This window comes from Chelon labrosus, assembly GCF_963514085.1.
Source record: "Chelon labrosus genome assembly, chromosome: 15".
NCBI lineage: Eukaryota > Metazoa > Chordata > Actinopteri > Mugiliformes > Mugilidae > Chelon > Chelon labrosus.
Window position 1 is genome coordinate 26727661 of NC_140348.1, and position 19852 is coordinate 26747512.

General features: G+C 42.6%; 1 protein-coding gene and 1 pseudogene across 2 annotated transcripts; both read right to left on the reverse strand.

The window, feature by feature from the left end:
* Positions 1-1804: 1804 nt before the first annotated feature.
* On the reverse strand, positions 1805-11880 carry LOC311500052 (ovarian cancer G-protein coupled receptor 1-like; the record flags this gene model as incomplete). The annotated part of the gene is given in 5 exon segments (XM_084561227.1): positions 1805-1863; positions 1866-1892; positions 1895-2370; positions 2487-2671; positions 11630-11880. Coding segments are annotated over 5 exon segments (903 nt in total). The 5' UTR covers positions 11786-11880.
* A 1545-nt stretch (positions 11881-13425) lies between these two features.
* LOC311500627 lies at positions 13426-15095 on the reverse strand (annotated as a pseudogene). Its single transcript has 3 exons — positions 14463-15095; positions 14049-14227; positions 13426-13932 (listed from the first exon to the last, which is right to left on the reverse strand). The product of its transcript is annotated as an uncharacterized misc_RNA (transcript).
* Between the last annotated feature and the right edge of the window lie 4757 nt (positions 15096-19852).

The window sequence follows — 19852 nt, forward strand, 5'->3', positions numbered from 1 at the left end:
CACAACGCAGAGTGTCCAGAGAGGCACCAGAGGAAGCACACAGGACGGGTTACATTTACAACATCTCATTTTTGACAGTCCTGTTCTATTTGTGTGGGCTTTGTGTGTCCCTGTGATCCTGGGAGCTGTGTTGTCTGGGTCAGAAGCCCCTGGTAGGGTCTCCCAAAGACAGCTGTAGCATCTCACCTGGAACACAGGAGCCCCCGCCTCCCCGCCTTGAGCCTGACCTGGAAGAGGAAATCGCTGGTGAGGCTGTCTGGCAACCAGGCTTTTCTCCATGGGGCCTGGCCGGGTTCAACAACTAAGAAACAACATAGAGCTGATTTGATGGATTTTGCTCCATTTCTTATGGATGGTGTTGTCTCCTTGTCTGGTAACGATCATAAAGCCCCAGTGAAGATTTTGTAACACTCGGCTGTCTCTTAGTTGAGAGCAGTGAAGGGAATTACGGCGTTAAAATTAACAGCGTTACTAATAGAGTTATTTTTTTCAGTAACGGGTAATCTAACTAATTACTAGGTATGCACAATAACTTTTTTAAAAAAACGATACTGATAACCGATAACATACCTGAAGATTTTTTTTGAAAGCCTCACCAATGGGTACAAATCCAGGTGTCTTCTTTCCGGCTAGCTTGCTACCTTCTTTAGCCATCGAATCGATGGCTATGTTTCAAATGACTTTTCATGCATTTGCACGAATGTATATATTCAGGAAACCGATAGGAACCAAAAATGTCTGATTACATTCTGAGTAGTTAATGTTACAGACGTTGTTTTTGGTTCCTATCGGTTCCCTGAATATATATGTTCGTTTGTGAATATGTAAATGAGAGGCATTAACTTACAGCACTTTGTAGAAGATGCTTAATAAACTTCACTCCATTCACTCGTATTGGTTTGTGGGACAGAGCTGCCTCCTCCAATATGGCGGCGACGTTGACATATCGCAACAACGGGCCCCCGCTCAATGAGGCGTCTATGTATATATGTCTCTGTTTTTTCCGACATTTCCGACCGTTTCTGTGGCTTATGTGTAACATCCTGAGTAATGGCAGCTACTACCAAAATCATGACTGCGTTGACAAGTTGTTTTCCGACATGAGGGAGTATTTTAATGATGTTTTTCAGTCAGAATGTTGTTTTTCCAATTATACCGATGCCACTTGAATGCAGCATTCACTTCAGGCCGTTCAGTGATTGATTAAACCAACCACTCACACCGCAGTACTGACAAAAATAAATATTATATATTATTGGGCCATTTGTTATGATATCAGAGTTATCGGAATGACATCATGATTTGATAATAATCGGACCGATAATTATTGTGCACCCAATTACTATTGCCATTGTTACAACCCTTACTGACAGTTAAATGTGGTGTGTTATGAAGTGAGTATGTGAAGCAACAAGAGCTCCGGGAGCTGACGTCACCCTGCACCAGCAATCCCTTTTTGAGGGGTTAATGAAAGAGAAAAAGAATCACATCATATAGACCTTTAATTGAATAAATGATCAACAGCAGTTTTATTTAGCACTTTTTAAGCAACAAAAACTATAATAATCACACATTCAGATCCACTCTTCTAGTTTAGAAACTGTCACCCTGCACAATGGTCAGCTTTAGAAAGAAACTTCTTCCTTGTTGGATCTCTGCTGTCTCAGTGTCAGCTGTACAACAGTTGGCGATCAGCTGGTTTAAAAGGAGGCAACATGCAGCAGACTTCTGCCTGGATCTCTGTGTTCTGCAGTCAGAAATGACAGCAGCACCACCTGCTGGCCACTGCCTCCTACTACAACAACTAAACTAAAACTTCTACTTCCTGCCTACATGACGCTGACTGTGTACACGCTATCGTCATTCATGCTGTTCATCTGGTGATTCCTGAACTGCATTCTGCAACAACACAGTGAGGCCAGAAGCTTGTCTGTGGTTCCTTTCCTAATGAAAATGTACAAAATCAAGTCTGCAAGAGGACTCAACTGAAGAAGTATGACAGACACACAGATGAAGCTAAAGCTCATTGTGTCTTCTCCTGCCAGTAACCAAATGACAGTGGGCAGGAACATCAGTGTGTAAATAAGCAGCACCACGACCAAAACTGCCACAATTCTTCGTTTTTCATCAGAGGAGACACTGCGGGATGTGGACAGGGCTTTAAGAGTCCCACCCAGGAAGAAGATGAACAGAGGGAAGGGGAAGAGGAGGTAGATGGCATTGATAGGTGTTGTGATCTGAGTATCAACCCAGAAATATGATGGGAGGACATAAACAAGAGGAAGGACCCAGACTAGGACAGAGACCACCACAGAGGTCTTGATGGTTCGTCTGAATCTGTACCACAGCGGCCAGGCGATGAGCAAATACCTGTAACGAAAGACAGACACACATAGACAGTCTTTGAGGAGCATCAGAATTATATACTAATAAAATGGTTAGACACAGACGTAGATACACACAAACTGGATCAGACAGATAGTTACCTTTCTAGGGAGATACACACCATGAAGCCAACGCTGGTCAACAGACCATAAAGATAAAGATATGCGACAATGTCTCTCACTGAGTCATTCTCATCAGCCACCCAAACAATCAAGCAGAGGAGCTGAACGATATCAGAAATGAGGAGGTTGATGACATACACTGGAGCACCGTGATCCTTTCTGACCTGCAGGAAAACATTGGTAAAAGTAACTAAAGCAGTTGTTAACATGTTCTGAACTTCACCTCCTCCAAATATGACATCTGGATCTGCCCAGAAACTGCAGTCAGAGACATTTATCCATCTAAGAACCAGATGTACCAAGACTTTTACACCTGAGACGAGTCTAAGACAATCATTTACTGACAGACTGTACACAACACATCATTATAAATACATACATCTGTTATAATGGACTCACCAGAGAAGAGAGTGAGTAGATGGCCACTAGGATCAAAGGGGGGCAGATGCAGATGATGATCCATGAATAAACTTTAAAGATGCCTACAAAAAATTCGTCGTAGACGTCATCCTCTAAGTCGTGATAAATGTTGTCGCTGACGTTGGTGTAATTAAAACTTTCTTCCAACGAGGTGTTAATGTGCAAGTCTTCCATTCTTCAGTGTGAATCCTGGTGTTTGAGAGAGTAGAGAGATGTAATAATATCCATTAAGCTCTGAGGTGTAGGTCAACAGTAAAGTAGTATAGCTATAGAACAGTATAAATGATGGACATAAATTACGTTCTTAGTTGTTGAATGAATAACATCTAGATTTAATGAAAGAAAAGTTCCAATATTTACCTTTTTAAAAGTTGTCAGATCTCACCTGAATGAGTTCCTCACTAGTGTTGGTTCTGACCTCTGCATCTAAACAGTCTACAGCAGAATGTGACACGTAGCAGGTTTCTGATCATTTAAATCTGCTCGTATGAGGAAGTGACATATGAGGTCAGATGTGGTCATGAAATGTACAGATGTGCAGAATCATCATGAAAGACGTCAGCAGATATTATTTCAACAAAACATCCTCCAAGAATCATTTAGAACTTCAAACTTATACAACAGACTTTCTATCAATCCAGTTTGAGGGTTTGTTTCACCTTCTTTATTTTCATGTGGCACCACATATTTCATACATTACAGAGATGCAGTGTGATCTATGAGCGGCCGTCACAACACATTGTCAGGAAAGCAACTAGATGACAAACTGGAACTGGAACAAAACTAAAAGCTGTGAGTTTAGATTATTTTATTCCAGTAATTATGAAAATCAAGTTCAATATTGAGATGAGGGAAACATTGCATTCCTTTCTACCTTATATGAAGAATAAAACTATCATTCTGTCATTTACTGACTTATGGAGTCATGATTTCCATATGTTCAGAGCTCAGTCACAGATGAAAACCGTTCAGCTGTCTTCATTTTCATCAGGAGGAAAACGTTATATCAGCGTGAGAAGTTGCTGCTGTGTCTTTAGAAAAACCTCAACCCACTGAACTGACAGTCCAGAGACTATACACTGATGCAGGGTTACTCAGCTAAACTCAAACCTCAACCAGTTTAACCCACACTGATAAAAACCTGTGGTTGTCTGTCTATCTCATTTTAAGCTGCCTGTGGTCTGTGGTGTAATGAAAGATGGAAGAGGAAGCAAAGAAAAGAGAAGGAAGAGAAGCATGGGTGATGAGAACTGAGATGAAACAAGAGATAGAGAGGGTTAAGACACACAGTAATGGGTAGAAATAGAATGACAAAGAATGACTATGTTATAAAAACTACATTAGGGTCAATGTGTTGTCACCTCCCAGTAAAGTGAACCTGTCAAAATCCATCCTGAATAAACTGTGTAGATGGACACTAAGGTATAATCCAACTATCTTTGCTTCAGCCATATCTGGTGCTGTAGCTGGGGGGCAAAAAGCCCCACAGGCCAGGGCACATCTGCCTCAGAGAAACGTGAACCTCCCCAATCTAATGAGCCCTACAGAGACGTGGGGATGGAGTCACTTCCTTCCATGATGAAACAGGAGAGCCATGCAGGGCAGAAGGAGGATCCTGTCATCAGCCCTGTCTTGCACTATAAGAATCTGAACCAGAAACCAAGCTGCGTTGAGAGGATCAGTGATCACTGGTGTTGGAGGAGGTTAGTGATAAAAGATGGTATCATGTATCGCTGGAGTCAGAGGAGACAGACAAGATGGCGGCGCGCATGGCTGCAGCGGCTCACAGCTCTCCATTTCAGTGCTCTTTTCTGTTTTCTCTTTCCTTGTTTTTCTTCCTTTTGCACTATCGGTACCACAAACATCCAGTACACCCGCCAGATACTTTTGGACATTGGGGACCAACACCAGATATCTGTTTCGAGCGACTTTCACCACTCGAATAACATCCCAGACGACATAGCGAGACCACCGGGCTCTCCGTGGATTGTTGTCGGGTCTAGGAGGCGGCGCAGATGGAGGAGGGAGAGGAAGCAGAAGCGGGGCCGCCGGTCTGGTGTTATGCTAAGGCTAAGGAAACAACCACACAAGCCACCTCTACCTAGCCTGTATCTCTCCAATGCCAGATCCCTGGTGCAGAAAATGGACGACTTGGAATTACAACTCGCTGGAAATCGCTATGTTCGTGAAGGCTGTGTTCTGATTATCACCGAAACCTGGCTTCACCCGGCAATACCCGATGCTGGCGTGCAGCTAGCAGGCCACACTCTGCACCGCTGGGACAGGACTGAGGACTCCGGTAAGAGCAGAGGATTTATATTTATGTGCATAACAACTGGTGTAACAACGGGACAATTATTGACAAACACTGTTCCCCAGACGTTGAGTACATGTCTGTAAGATGCCGGCCTTTTTTCTGCAGAGAGAGCTAACTGTTGTGATTGTTACGGCTGTGTATGTTCCACCCGACGCCAGTGTAAACACAGAGCTCTCTCTCCTGATGAACACCATAAACGAACAGCAGCGGGCCCACCCTGACGGTGTTCACATAATTGCAGGGGACTTTAACAAGGCCAATTTGAAGACTGTACTCCCGAAGTTCTACCAGCATGTCAAGTGTTCTACAAGGGGGGAAAACACTTTGGGTCATGTTTACACCAACATCAAGCACACGTACAGAGCCATACCCCTCCCCCACCTCGGCCAGTCAGACCATCTCTCCCTCCTGCTTTCCCCAGCCTACACCATCCTCAGACACAGGGCCAGGCCCACCACAAAGACTATTACAACCTGGCTGGAAGATGCACTATTTGAACTTCAGGACTGCTTCGAACAGACAGACTGGGACTTCTTTGCACACCAGGAGCTGGAGACATTCACTAGAACGGTACTGGACTATATCAAGTTCTGCATTGGGAATGTGACTGTGGACAAAAACATCCAGGGCCCGTATTCCTAAAGATTCTAAGAATCCTCTCAGAGAGCTCCTATCTTAGCCTAAACATTCCTAGCTAGAAGTCTTAGCTTAGGAGTGATTCCAGAAAATTCTTAGATAACTCTTAGCAAGGAATGGACAGAAACTCTGATCTTAGGGAGGAGGTGTGGTTGACCCCGTTGCTAGGTATGAGTCATCATTTCGAGAGGTGTGATTGGTTGATCCTAAAAGCTAGATAAAAATACACTTTTGGTGATAATTGGCCTAGAATGGACGTCAAATTAATAGATTTAATAACAGAATCTAATCTCTATGAAGACTGTATAATTATAAATAATACTTTACATAAAAATAAATAAATAGTTCGCTATACTTTAAAAAGTATCCTATAAAATGTGTGATTAAACTCAGGCCCACTTGCACAGTATTCACATGCTGATAGTTCTATTTATTTGCTTTCATTCATTTACCATGCTGGTAACATTTTGCACTTCACCTATTTGGTATTAACAAGGGTAAAATAGCTCAGCTTCAATCAATTTCTGTGATTGCTAACCGGCCTCGAAGAAGCAGTGTTGGTTGACGTTCAAATCTTCCAAAAACCGAACAGCAGTGGAGAAGAAATGAAGTAGGAAACCCAACTGGACAGAGGAACAGTGTTTGCTTCTGGATCAACGGGTCAATGAGAATAAAAGTGTTTAAGACGTAGATTTGGCCCCAAGTCATCACTGCTGCATTGTTGCATTTTTGCATATTTCCTGTTGCTAAATACCTCAGTGTTGTGATGACTTTCATTTCCGATGATACAGTAGTCCCTCGCTATAACGCGGTTCACCTCGCAGTTTCGCGGATTTTTTGGTGCAATTTTGCATGCTTGTTTTTTAATTACATTTTTTTTTTTTTTACAGCGCATTGTTTTCTGCGTCCTGATTGGCTAAGGGACTGTAGACCATTGTCAATCAATCTCCTCCATACGGTGTCTCTTGTACAGTACAGAATGCGTTCAGCTTGCCAGATTTACATATAGCCTACAGTATCTTTGATCGCTGGCAGTGTGACTGAAGTGCGGTATGTTTGCAAGTTATTGAGAAAAGTGTATAAAGTGTGTAGTGAGGGGTTTTGCAATCTTAAAACATTTATAATCATTGTAAAAAATAAAGCTGACTACTTCGCGGATTTCGCCTATTGCGGGTTATTTTCAGAACGTAACTCCCGCGATTAACGAGGGACTACTGTATTGCGATTGTAACAAGCTTGATTGTCATTCAGTGTTTGGAGAATATCTCTCCTGTCTCTTCTTTCAGCCATTTTCTCCTCTGCTTAAGAAATTCCTAAGGCTCCTAAAAGTCCTCCTCCCTGCTCTTAACAGATCTCACCTTAGGAGCACTCTTAAGAGCTAAGATTCTTTAGGAATAGCTTTTATCTTTACTAGGAGCTACTCCTAACTTTGAGAGGGAAACGTCATGATTCTAAGAATTTTCTTAGAATTTGGCCACTAGGAGCAGCTCTTAGCGCTAAGAATCTTTAGGAATACGGGCCCTGGTTTTCCCAAACCCGAAACCCTGTATGACCAGCCAGGTCTGCACACTCCTCAGGGCCCGCAACGCTGCCTTCAGGTCAGGGGACAGAGCTCTGTACAGAGCTGCTCGAGCTGACCTGAAAAAAGGAATAAAAAGAGCCAGGGCGGACTACAGGATGGGCATAGAGTCCCACCTGTCCAGCAACAACACACGGGAGGTATGGCGGGACATACAACACATCACAAACTTCAGAGGCTGTGATGCATCAACAGACGACCTGAGTGCGCCACTGGCAGAGGAGCTAAACTGCTTCTTTGCCCACTTTGAAACATCTCAGCAGCACTCATCTGCTCTCACATGTGCCTGGATAAAGGACTTTCTCACCAACCGACCCCAGACTGTGAGACTTGGCCCCCACCTGTCCTCCACCCGCACACTGAGCATCGGCTCCCCACAGGGCTGTGTGCTGAGCCCCCTCCTGTACTGCCTCTACACCCACGACTGCAGTCCGGCCCACAACGACAACCTCATCGTCAAGTTTGCTGACGACACTAGACAGTGGTCGGACTCATCTCCAGGGGTGATGAGGCAGCCTACAGAGAGAAGGTCCAGAAGCTGGCAGCCTGGTGTTTGGAGAATAACCTCGCTCTCAACACCAAGAAAACCAGAGAGATTATCATCGACTTCAGGAAGCACAGCACTGTCCCAGCCCCCCTTTACATCAATGGCGAGTGTGTGGAGAGGGTCCACACCTTCAGGTTTCTTGGTGTCCTCATCTCCGCCGACATCTCCTGGTCAGAGAACGTCACCTCAATCATCAAGAAGGCTCAGCAGCGGCTACACTTCCTGAGAGTCCTCAGGAAGCACAACCTTGACTCCGACCTGCTGCTGACCATCTACCGCTCATCCGTTGAGAGCCTGCCAACATACTGCATCACAGTATGGTATGGCAGCTGCACCGTTGCAGACAGGGAGAGGCTGCAGAGAGTCGTAAAGGCAGCACAGAAGATCATTGGCTGCCCTCTCCCCTCCCTGACTGACATTTACACCTCCCGCTGCCTCAGCAGAGCCAAAACCATCACCAAGGACAGCTCCCACCCTTGCTCTGACCTGTTTGACCTGCTGCCCTCTGGGAGGCGCTACAGGTGCATCAGGACAAAAACAAACAGATTCAAAAACAGCTTTTTTCGAAAGCAATATCCACCCTGAACTCCCACATGCACTGATTTTTTCTTTTATGGACTCTCTCCAATCTCCACTGTAACACTGTTTTAATGTGCAATATTCCAGTCAATGTGCATTCCATGTGCAATACATACATTATGTGCAATATTTATTTATATATTTATACTTACATACTGTACATTCACCATATTTATTTCTGAAAATCTTCTCAGGACTGTGCACCTCTATGTTTATACTGTCTAAACTTTTCGTATGTCTTTTTATACTGTATTTTTGTATTTTGCGCTGTTATCTCATTTTACATGTGTATAGTGACAATAAAGGCATTCTATTCTATTTTATTCTATTCTATTCTATCTGAGACTGCCAAAGGGGAATAGTGGAGCAGCTAGTACTGCCACAGAAGCTGCGTGAATCAGTCAAGACGGCTCTTCATGACGACTCAGGGCACTTGAGTTTTGAAAGGACGGTGCAGATGACAAGAGAGAGATTTCACTGGAGAGATAAAGGCTTGGTGTGAGCAGTGTGAGAGGTGCTGCCTCAGAAAGACCCCAGCTGCAGGTGTCAGGGCTCCCCTGGTCAGCATTCACAGCAGTGTCTCCATGGAGCTCATATGAGTGGACTTTATGACTCTGGAGAAGTCGAAGGGTGGCATAGAAAATGTCCTCGTCATCACTGACCCCCACTAAAGACAAGAAGGCCAGCACTGTGGTCAAAGTGCTGCAGAGAAACTTCTGCTTCTTCTTTCTTGTGAAATTGCATGCAGACCAAGGGCACAAGTGCTGTTGTGAAAGAGCTGTGTAAGTGTACAGGCATTACTAAAACCCACACAACCTCCTATCATGCCCAGTACAATGGTTTAACTGCACCCTCATACTTGGGACATTAGAGCCTCAACTGAAGTCCTGGTGGCATGAGTATGTGGATGCAATGACCCACGCCTACAACTGCACATGTCACGACTCTGCTGGATATCCACCATACTTCCTGATGTTTGGCAGCCATCCCAGGCTCCCTGTCGACCTGATCTTCAGGCTCCAGACCACTAATGAGCCATGTGAATATAGTGAGTATGTCCAGACTCTATATGACTGTCTGTCACAGACCTATGCCCAGGCTAATCAGACCTCTCACCAGGCCATGGGACAACCGATAAAATACCATGATCAGAGGGCAAAGAGTCAAGTCTTTAACCCAGGTGACAGAGTTCTTGTTAATGTGTGTCATAAGGAGGAGGACATAGGGATGGAGGATACAGAGGACATGGGGGAGCAGGCTGGTGAAATGACAATATAGACATAAAGAAAAGGTGGACACGTGTTTACCTGAGACAACAGATGAACAGTTTGAACGCACAGGAATGGAGCGTTCAAACTGGATCAGACAGATAGTTACCTTTCTAGGGAGATACACACCATGAAGCCAACACTGGACAACAGAGCATAATCATAAAGATGAATGAAGATGATGTTGCAGTTGTTGTTTGCCATCCAACCAATCATACAGAGGAGCTGAATGATGTCAGAAATGAGGAGGTTGATGATGTAGACTGGAGCACCGTGATCCTTTCTGACCTGCAGGAAAACATTGGTAAAAGTAACTAAAGCAGTTGTTAACATGTTCCATGTTGTGGCTAAAAAGCATTAAACCTATGTTCAGATAATCACAAGAGTCTAGTCTTTTGTCTTCATATAATATAGATCAGCGGTTCCCAAACTTTTTTAGCGCTGACGCACCCCTAATCCCCCACCTTAAAAAAAAAAAAGAAAAAGGCAACAAGCTTTTTTATAACTATATTAGAGGCTAATTAGAGGAAGTTACCAGAACACACATATAACAAAATAATCATGATTACAACAACGTGTATATAGAAATAAAATTAGAACGCCAGTCATTTTTATTAAATTGTAATAAAGTTACACACGACCGACAACATAAATAACACAGAGCATAGACTCAGGAACAGATAAAACAATGAGGATTCATCTGACGATTTTAAAGTGCAACGCAGCTGGCTCAGTTAGTTGCGCATATATGGGGGTGCATGACATTTTTCATGTCATGCACCCCCTAGAGGCAGTTCATGCACCCCCAGGGGTGTGCGCACCACACTTTGGGAATCCCTGATGTAGATCATTGCTTAAGCAGAAGTAGAGGAAGTTCACTGAGCAAAACTACACAAGAAATAAACAGAATTAGCATATTTGCAATGATGGTCAATACAGCTGCTACAGACTGACCAACAGAGGTTTTCTATGGGCAGAGAATATTTATCAAATACAGGTACCCAAACTGCTGGCTCATCTAAAATCTTCCTGGTGGAGATTTACTGAAATATGGCGTATACCGATCAGCCACAACATTATGACCACTGACAGGAGAAGTGAATAAGATTGACCATCTTGTGACAATTCAGTGTTCTACTGGGAAACTTCTGGACCTGGCATTCATTGATGTGGATGTTACTTAGACATGTAGCACCCACCTAGACCAGACCAGGCACCCCCACCCCATAGCAATGACACTCCTTGATGGCAGCAGCCATCCCCAGCAGGATGCAGCCTGACACAGACACACACACAAAAACACTTTAGGAACAACTAAAAAAAAACATGAAGAACAGCACAAGGTGTTGACCTGGTCTCCAAATTCACTAGATCCCAAACTGATCAAGTATCTGTGGGATGATCCACAGAGGCCCCTCCCCTCAAAGACCCCCCCACTAACAACATTGTGTTGCCAGACACCACAGGACACCCTCAGAAGGCCCATGTCCATTCTCTGATGAGTCACCACAAGGGAGACCTGCACAATAGTAGGAAGGTGGTCATAATGTTATGCCTGATCAGTGTATGTACTAATGTGACATTTTTTTCTGAACTTCACCTCCTCCAAATATGACATCTGGCTCTGCCCAGAAACTGCAGTCAGAGACATTTATCCATCTAAGAACCAGATGTACCAAGACTTTTACACCTGAGACGAGTCAAAGACAATCATTTACTGACAGACTGTACACAACACATCATTATAAATACATACATCTGTTATAATGGACTCACCAGAGAAGAGAGTGAGTAGATGGCCACTAGGATCAAAGGAATGCTGATGCAGATGATGATCCATGTAAAAACATATGAGATGAAGTCCTCGTTGTATGTAAAGCAGCCATAGGAGATTTCATCTTGTGCTGTGTTGTTAATGTGCAACTCTTCCATTCTTCAGTGTGAATTCTGGTGTTTGAGAGAGTAGAGAGATGTAATAATATCCATTAAGCTCTGAGGTGTAGGTCAACAGTAAAGTAGTATAACTATAGAACAGTATAAATTATAAATTCTTAGTGGTTGAATGAATAACATCTAGATTTAATAAAAGAAAAGTTCCAATATTTACCTTTTTAAAAGTTGTCAGGTCTCACCTGAATGAGTTCCTCCCACTAGTGTTGGTTCTGTCCTCTGCATCTAAACAGTCTACAGCAGAATGTGACACGTAGCAGGTTTCTGATCATTTAAATCTGCTCATATGAGGAAATGAGATGGAATCAGATGTGATCATGAAACGTCACAACACCAGTCAGGAGGCTTTGGCTTCACCTTCGTTTTTTTAGGTTGCGCCAATTATTTTATTGTCTAACTTACAGAGAGGAAGTGTGATCGATGAGTGGTTGTCAGTTCACATATTTTATTCAAGTCATTATAAATATGAAATATAACACTGAGGCAAAGAAAATACTAGATGTTCTACTTTTTGTACGAAAAATATCATGCTAATATTAACATATTTATGAGTCATATTTTCTGATATGCAGCAGCTAAATTTCCTGTTTTCTATCAGAAGGAAATCTAAATATCAGCTTGACGACTGAACTTTAGCAAAACCTCAACTACCAGAAGTGATAAACCAGAGAATAAACTGAAGTTGTCAGACATTATGTAAATGTCCAGTTTGAGGGTTTGTTTCTCCAGATATTGTTGTTTGTGTGAATTTATAAATGACAGAGATGCAGTGTGATCAGTGTTCATGCATCACATCTTTATCCTAAGAACTTAAAACACACACAGCAGCTCATTTACCTCTCTGGTGCATCAAACAACAACATGTTGTGTTTTCGGTCAGAGTTACAGTCATGATTCATGAAACCTGCTAAAGGTGTTGAGGTCTGGAAACATATCAGATATGTGGCTAATAAATATAATGAAGAATGTAGAAAGTGCTGAGTTTGTTTTCTGTTGTCATCTTTATTCACAGAGATAGAAACAGACTGAATGTTTAAACATGGATGATGAGCAAATGAAACTATTTTCTGACAAGGAAAGCTGCTGAATGACAACCTCAAAAACAGCATCACATTTCTCTTTTGCTGCTTCTTCCTGCATGGACACACTAAACTGATCAGAGTCCACACTGCTGTGTGAACCAATGGATGGGTTAAATGGAGAGAAAGAATTCCCCACTGAGGGATCAATGAAGGAGAAAAAGAATCACATCATATAGACCTTTAATTGAATCAATGATCAACAGCAGTTTTATTTAGCACTTTCTAAGCAACACAAACCATAATAATCACACATTCAGATCCACTCTTCTAGTTTAGAAACTGTCACCCTGTACAACGCTCAGCTTTAGAAAGAAACTTCTTCCTTGTTGGATCTCTGCTGTCTCAGTGTCAGCTGTACAACAGTTGGTGATCAGCTGGTTTAAAAGGAGGCAACATGCAGCAGACTTCTGCCTGGATCTCTGTGTTCTGCAGTCAGAAATGACAGCAGCACCACCTGCTGGCCACTACCTCCTACTACAACAACTGAACTAAAACTTCTACTTCCTGCCTACATGAAGCTGACTAGTGTACATGCTGTCGTTATTCATGCTGTTCATCTGATGATTCTTCAACTGCATTCTGCAACAACACAGTGAGGCCAGAAGCTTGTCTGTGGTTCCTTTCCTAATGAAAATGTACAAAATCAAGTCTGCAAGAGGACTCAACAGAAGAAGAATGTCAGACACAATGATGAAGCTAGAGCTCAATCTGTTATGCCCTACCAGTAACAGAATGACAGTGGGCAGGTACATCAGTGTGTAAATAAGCAGCACCACGACCAAAACTGCCACAATTCTTCGTTTTTCATCAGAGGAGACACTGAGGGATGTAGACAGGGCTTTAAGAGTCCCACCCAGGAAGAAGATGAACAGAGGAAGGGGGAGGAGGAGAAAGACGGCAGAGGTGATTTCTATAACAGAACGAACCAGGAAAACTTCTAGGGGGAAATAAACAAGAGGAAGGATCCAGACTAGGACAGAGACCACCACAGAGGTCTTGATGGTTCGTCTGAATCTGTACCACAGCGGCCAGGCGATGACCAAATACCTGTAATGAAAGACAGACACACATAGACAGTCTTTGAGGAGCATCAGAATTATATACTAATAAAATGGTTAGACACAGACGTAGATACACACAAACTGGATCAGACAGATAGTTACCTTTCTAGGGAGATACACACCATGAAGCCAACGCTGGACGCCAGACCATAAACATAAACATAAAAGAAAATGCTCAGGCATTCGTTGTTTGCCACCCAACCAATCATGCTGCAGAGCTGAATGATGTCAGAAATGAGGAGGTTGATGATGTAGACTGGAGCACCGTGATCCTTTCTGACCTGCAGGAAAACATTGGTAAAAGTAACTAAAGCAGTTGTTAACATGTTCTGAACTTCACCTCCTCCAAATATGACATCTGGCTCTGCCCAGAAACTGCAGTCAGAGACATTTATCCATCTAAGAACCAGATGTACCAAGACTTTTACACCTGAGACGAGTCAAAGACAATCATTTACTGACAGACTGTACACAACACATCATTATAAATACATACATCTGTTATAATGGACTCACCAGAGAAGAGAGTAAGTAGATGGCCACGAGGATCAAAGGAAGGCTGATGCAGATGACGATCAATGTAAAAACATACACGATGAAGGCTCCTTTGCCTTCATAGCAGTCATTAGCAGAGCAGAATCGGAAGCAGTTGAAGCTGATGTTGTTTTCATCATAACTTTCGTTCCATGAGTTGCTGATGTTGAAATGTTCCATTGTTCAGTGTGAATCCTGGTGTTTGAGAGATTAGAGAGATTATCTATCTGATGTCATTCAGTGATGTCCATGAAACTTTGAGGTGTACGTTGAACACAGTATACCTTTAGTACAGTATAAATGTTGGAGAGAAACAAGGAGGAAGGAAGAAACAACTGCAGGATAAAGGTGTTCACTACGTATGTGAACTGAATCAGCAGCTTTTAGCAGAGGAGCCTTCGGCACTAGTTATTGAGGACACACTGAAAATACAGCAAAGCCCACAGCAAAATTGCTAATATTTCTTAAAACGACTGCTTGAACAATTCAATGTTACAGCGAATTAAATGACAAAGGTACCAGTCACTTGTCATTCAAAGGTGGCATTCTCTGCTTTTTTTTTTTTTTTCATTTTGCAAATGTTGGTTTATTTTGAGAAGAAAATATTTGATGTCTTCACTGTTGGTTAGAGAAAACAAGTGTTTGGAAGTTGTACCTTTGGGCTCAGACTAATTCTTGATTCAGATTTGTCTCTACTTTCAGACATTTGCAAACTGAAACATCTTTGAGTGAAAAATTAAACAGCAGTGTATTTTCTAAAGGAAATACTCAAAGTTATATTAAAAAAAAAAACAAGATTTCTAAATGATTTCAGTTATAATGGCAAAATCCTAATTTGATATTAATCAAATCCATTCGCCGACTGTGTCCTTTCTGTGTGGAGTTTGCATGTTCTCCCTGTCTCTGCATGGGTTTTCTCCGGGTACTCCGGCTTCTTCTCACCATCCAAAGACATGCTGGTTAGGTTAGCTGGTGATTCTAAATTGGCCGTAGGTGTGAGTATGAATGGTTGTCAGTCTCTCTGTGTTAGCCCTGTGATAGACTGGAGACCTGTCCAGGGAGTACCCCACCTGTAGACCAATGACAGCTGGGATAGGCTCCAGCAGACCCCATGACCCTTAACAGGAATAAGCGGGTACAGAAGATGAATGAATGAATGAATGATATTAATATATAAATAATAATTATTTAATTAAACAATCATTTTATTTTTACAATCTGCTTTTAGTAAAATATTTGTCAATTCATTTTCTGTAACAATGAATTATTCCAGTGCCGCTTGTACTGTAGGGAAATATAATTAATGAAAAGGTAACTATTTATATTCTCTATTTTATGAGGAGAAATCTCCACTAGTAAATTAAGAATTAAGAATATTTCCTTCTGAAATGTAAAATATTTTGTAAAAAGTTCTCAAACTGCACCGCATTTAATAGATACAGACATTAATTCAGATTCACCACTGATCCACGGGTTCCAAAGTCACATGGGCTACACGTACTACGCATGCTTTTACTTTTGGAGGAAAATGTTCAAATGAAATAAAATGGAACCGCTTTCACTGCAGTATTCTTCACACCTACTGTCCAAAGCTGCTCTGACTGTGAAAGTTTATAGATTTACTGATTCTTAATAATCTCTACATGTGAGAAAAGAAATGTTAAAATAATTAGCTTTAAAAGTAGTCAGATCTCACCAGAATGAGTTCCTCCCACTAGTATTGGTTCTGTCCTCTGCACCTAAACAGTCTACAGCAGAATGTGACACGTAGCAGGTTGCTGATCATTTAAATCTGCTCGTATGAGGAAATGACATATGAGGTCAGATGTGGTCATGAAATGTACAGATGTACAGAATCATCATGAAAGACGTCAGCAGATATTCTTTCAACAAAACATCCTCCAAGAATCATTTAAAACTTCAAACTTATACAACAGACTTTCTATCAATCCAGTTTGAGGGTTTGTTTCACCTTCTTTATTTTTATGTTGCACCAAATATTTCATACATTACAGAGATGCAGTGTGAACAAAACTAAAAGCTGTGAGTTTATATTATTATATTCCAGTAATTTTGAAAATCAAGTCAAATATTGAGGCGAGGGAAACACTAAATGTTTATACATTAGATTATTATTCTTTTCTTTGAAACATTTCAAATACAATGTTGGAGAATTTCCTTTCTACCTTATATAAAGAATAAAACTATCATTCTGTTATTTACTGACTTATGGAGTCATGATTTCCACATGTTCAGAGCTCAGTGACAGATAAACAGCGGTTCAGTTGTCTTCATTTTTATCGGGAGGAAAACTTTATATCAGCGTGAGAAGTTGCTGCTGTGTCTTTAGAAAAACCTCAACCCCCTGAACTGACAGTCCAGAGACTATACACTGATGCAGGGTTACTCAACTAAACTCAAACCTCAACCAGTTTAATCCACACTGATAAAAACCTGTGGTTGTCTGTCTATCTCATTTTAAGCTGCCTGTCATCTGTGGTGTAATGAAAGATGGAAGAGGAAGCAAAGAAAAGAGAAGGAAGGAAGGTGTGGGTGATGAGAACTGAGATGAACCAAGAGAGATAGAGAGGGTTAAGACACACATTAATGGACAGAAGTACAATGACATGGGCCATGGTCTTGTTTGTGAACCTATGTTATAATAACTACCGGGCTTCCTCCCACTGTCCAAAGACATGCTCGTTAGGTCCATTGGTGATTCTAAATTGGCCGTAGGTGTGAGTGTGAATGGTTCTCTGTCTCTCTGTGTTAGCCCTGAGATAGACTGGAGACCTGTCCAGGTTGTATCCCGCCTCTCGCCGAGTGACAGCTGGGTTAGGCTCCAGCAGACCCCGCAACCCTTCACAGGAACAAGCGGTTACAGAAGATGAAGAAGCGTTAATGCATTGTTACCTCCCAGTAAAGTGAACCTGACAAGATCCATCCTGATTATAGGAAGGAAAATACAAATTATAATCCAGCTGTCTTTGCCTCTATAGCAGCCATATGTGGTGGTGTAGCTGTCATAATTGTAATCATTCATTTTCTGTAACCACTTGTCATGGGAGAGGAGCTGCAGCCTATCCCAGGTGTCCTATTCCTGGCCAGGTCTCCAGTCTATCACAGGGCTAACACAGAGAGACAGACAACCATTCACTCTCTCCCCTACGGCCAATTTAGAATCACCAATGAACCTAACAAGCATGTCTTTGGATGGTGGGAGGAAGGAAGAAACAACTTCAGACTAGAGGTGATGCAAAAAGCCCCACAGGCCAGGGCACGTCTGCCTCAGAGAAACGTGAACCTCCCCGATCTAATGAGCCCTACAGAGACGTGGGGATGGAGTCACTTCCTTCCATGATGAAACAGGAGAGCCGTGCAGGGCAGAAGGAGGATCCTGTCATCAGCCCTGTCTTGCACTATAAGAGTCTGAACCAGAAACCAAGCCGCATTGAGAGGATCAGTGATCACTGGTGTTGGAGGAGGTTAGTGATAAAAGATGGTATCATGTATCGCTGCATCTGAGACTGCTTGTGAAATAGATGACCCCTGAGCGGCTGGATGATGCCGAGAAAAGTAGCAGATTCTGGTTTCTCAGTTTCCTTTACCTTTATTTTAACACCCAACGCAACATAGCAGCAACAAACAAAACATGGAACACGTCCAGTAAGATGAGACCTGCAACACAGACAGATAGTAACTGGCGCCTTTAGTACTGCGTCGACTGATCTAATTACCGGGCTAATCCATTCAGAGGTAAGTTAAAAATATTATCAGTTGGCTGTTTTACCAATGACAAAATCTCCTCCGCTATTACGACATAATATTTACAATAAACAATATTTGCTGCTATTCTAACCCAAAATACACATATATAAATATAAATACAAAATATAGAAATAAACACCAATTTAGAAACCCCCCCACTTCCTGTCCTGCCGCTTGGTCTCTCCCGGAACGTATATGACGGTGCCCGTGCGCCCGGGGGAATCTTTCGGCCGCGCACCCTGGAGAAGACACGGACTGGACAGGTAAGTGTTTACACAAAACAACTTGCTTATTTTACTTATTGCACCCAATTGCACTTTTAGCACTTAACAATATTGCACCACACATCTTTAAAATTACATCTGCACGCTTATTCTTTCCAATTATACGCACCATTTTGTCGGAGCTTAACTTCCCTCTCTTTGCAGGCGGAGCCGAGTGTGCACTCCCGCACCTGCCCGACGGCATGCAATCACCCGTGGTCACGAGGTTACTTAAAAGCTCTTTCAACATTCAATAAAGACATTTAAACATCCGTACCAAAAATGTGCAAATAAGCAATGTGCAAAATGTACTGTGCAAAGCTAGCAAATAAAGTGCTATTGTGACTAACGTGCAATGTGCAGTTATTTCAATCGCTCACATTGTTGTGCAAATACATACAATTACCCATGTGCAATATACAGGTAACGAACTGTGCTTCGTTACACTGCTAAAGGGGAATAGTGGAGCATCTAGTACTGCCAGAGAAGCTGCATGAATCAGTCAAGACGGCTCTTCATGACGACTCAGGGCACTTGGGTTTTGAGAGGATGGTGAAGATGATAAAAGAGAGATTTCATTGGCCACGGATGTTCCAGGAGATAAAGGCATGGTGTGAGCAGAGTGAGAGGTGCTGCCTCAGAAAGACCCCAGCTGCAGGTGTCAGGGCTCCCCTGGTCAGCATTCACAGCAGTGTCTCCATGGAGCTCGTATGAGAGGACTTTCTGACTCTGGAGAAGTTGAAGAGTGGAATAGAAAATGTCTTCATCGTCACTGACCACTTCTCACGCTATGCACAGGCACACTCCACTCAAGACCAAAGGGCCAGCACTGTGGTCAAAGTGCTGCAGAGAAACTTCTTCTTCTTTCCTTGTGAAATTGCATGCAGACCAAGGGCACAATTTTGAAAGTGCTGCTGTGAAAGAGCTGTGTAAGTGTACTGCCATTACTAAAACCCACACAACATCCTATCATCCCCAGTACAATGGTTTAACTGCACCCTCATACTTGGGACATTAGAGCCTCAACTGAAGTCCTGGTGGCATGAGTATGTGGATGCAATGACCCACGCCTACAACTGCACATGTCACGACTCTGCTGGATATCCACCATACTTCCTGATGTTTGGCAGCCATCCCAGGCTCCCTGTCGACCTGATCTTCAGGCTCCAGAGCACTAATGAGCCATGTGAATATAGTGAGTATGTCCAGACTCTATATGACTGACTGTCACAGGCCTATGCCCAGGCTAATCAGACCTCTCACCAGGCCATGGGACAACCGATAAAATACCATGATCAGAGGGCAAAGAGTCAAGTCTTTAACCCAGGTGACAGAGTTCTT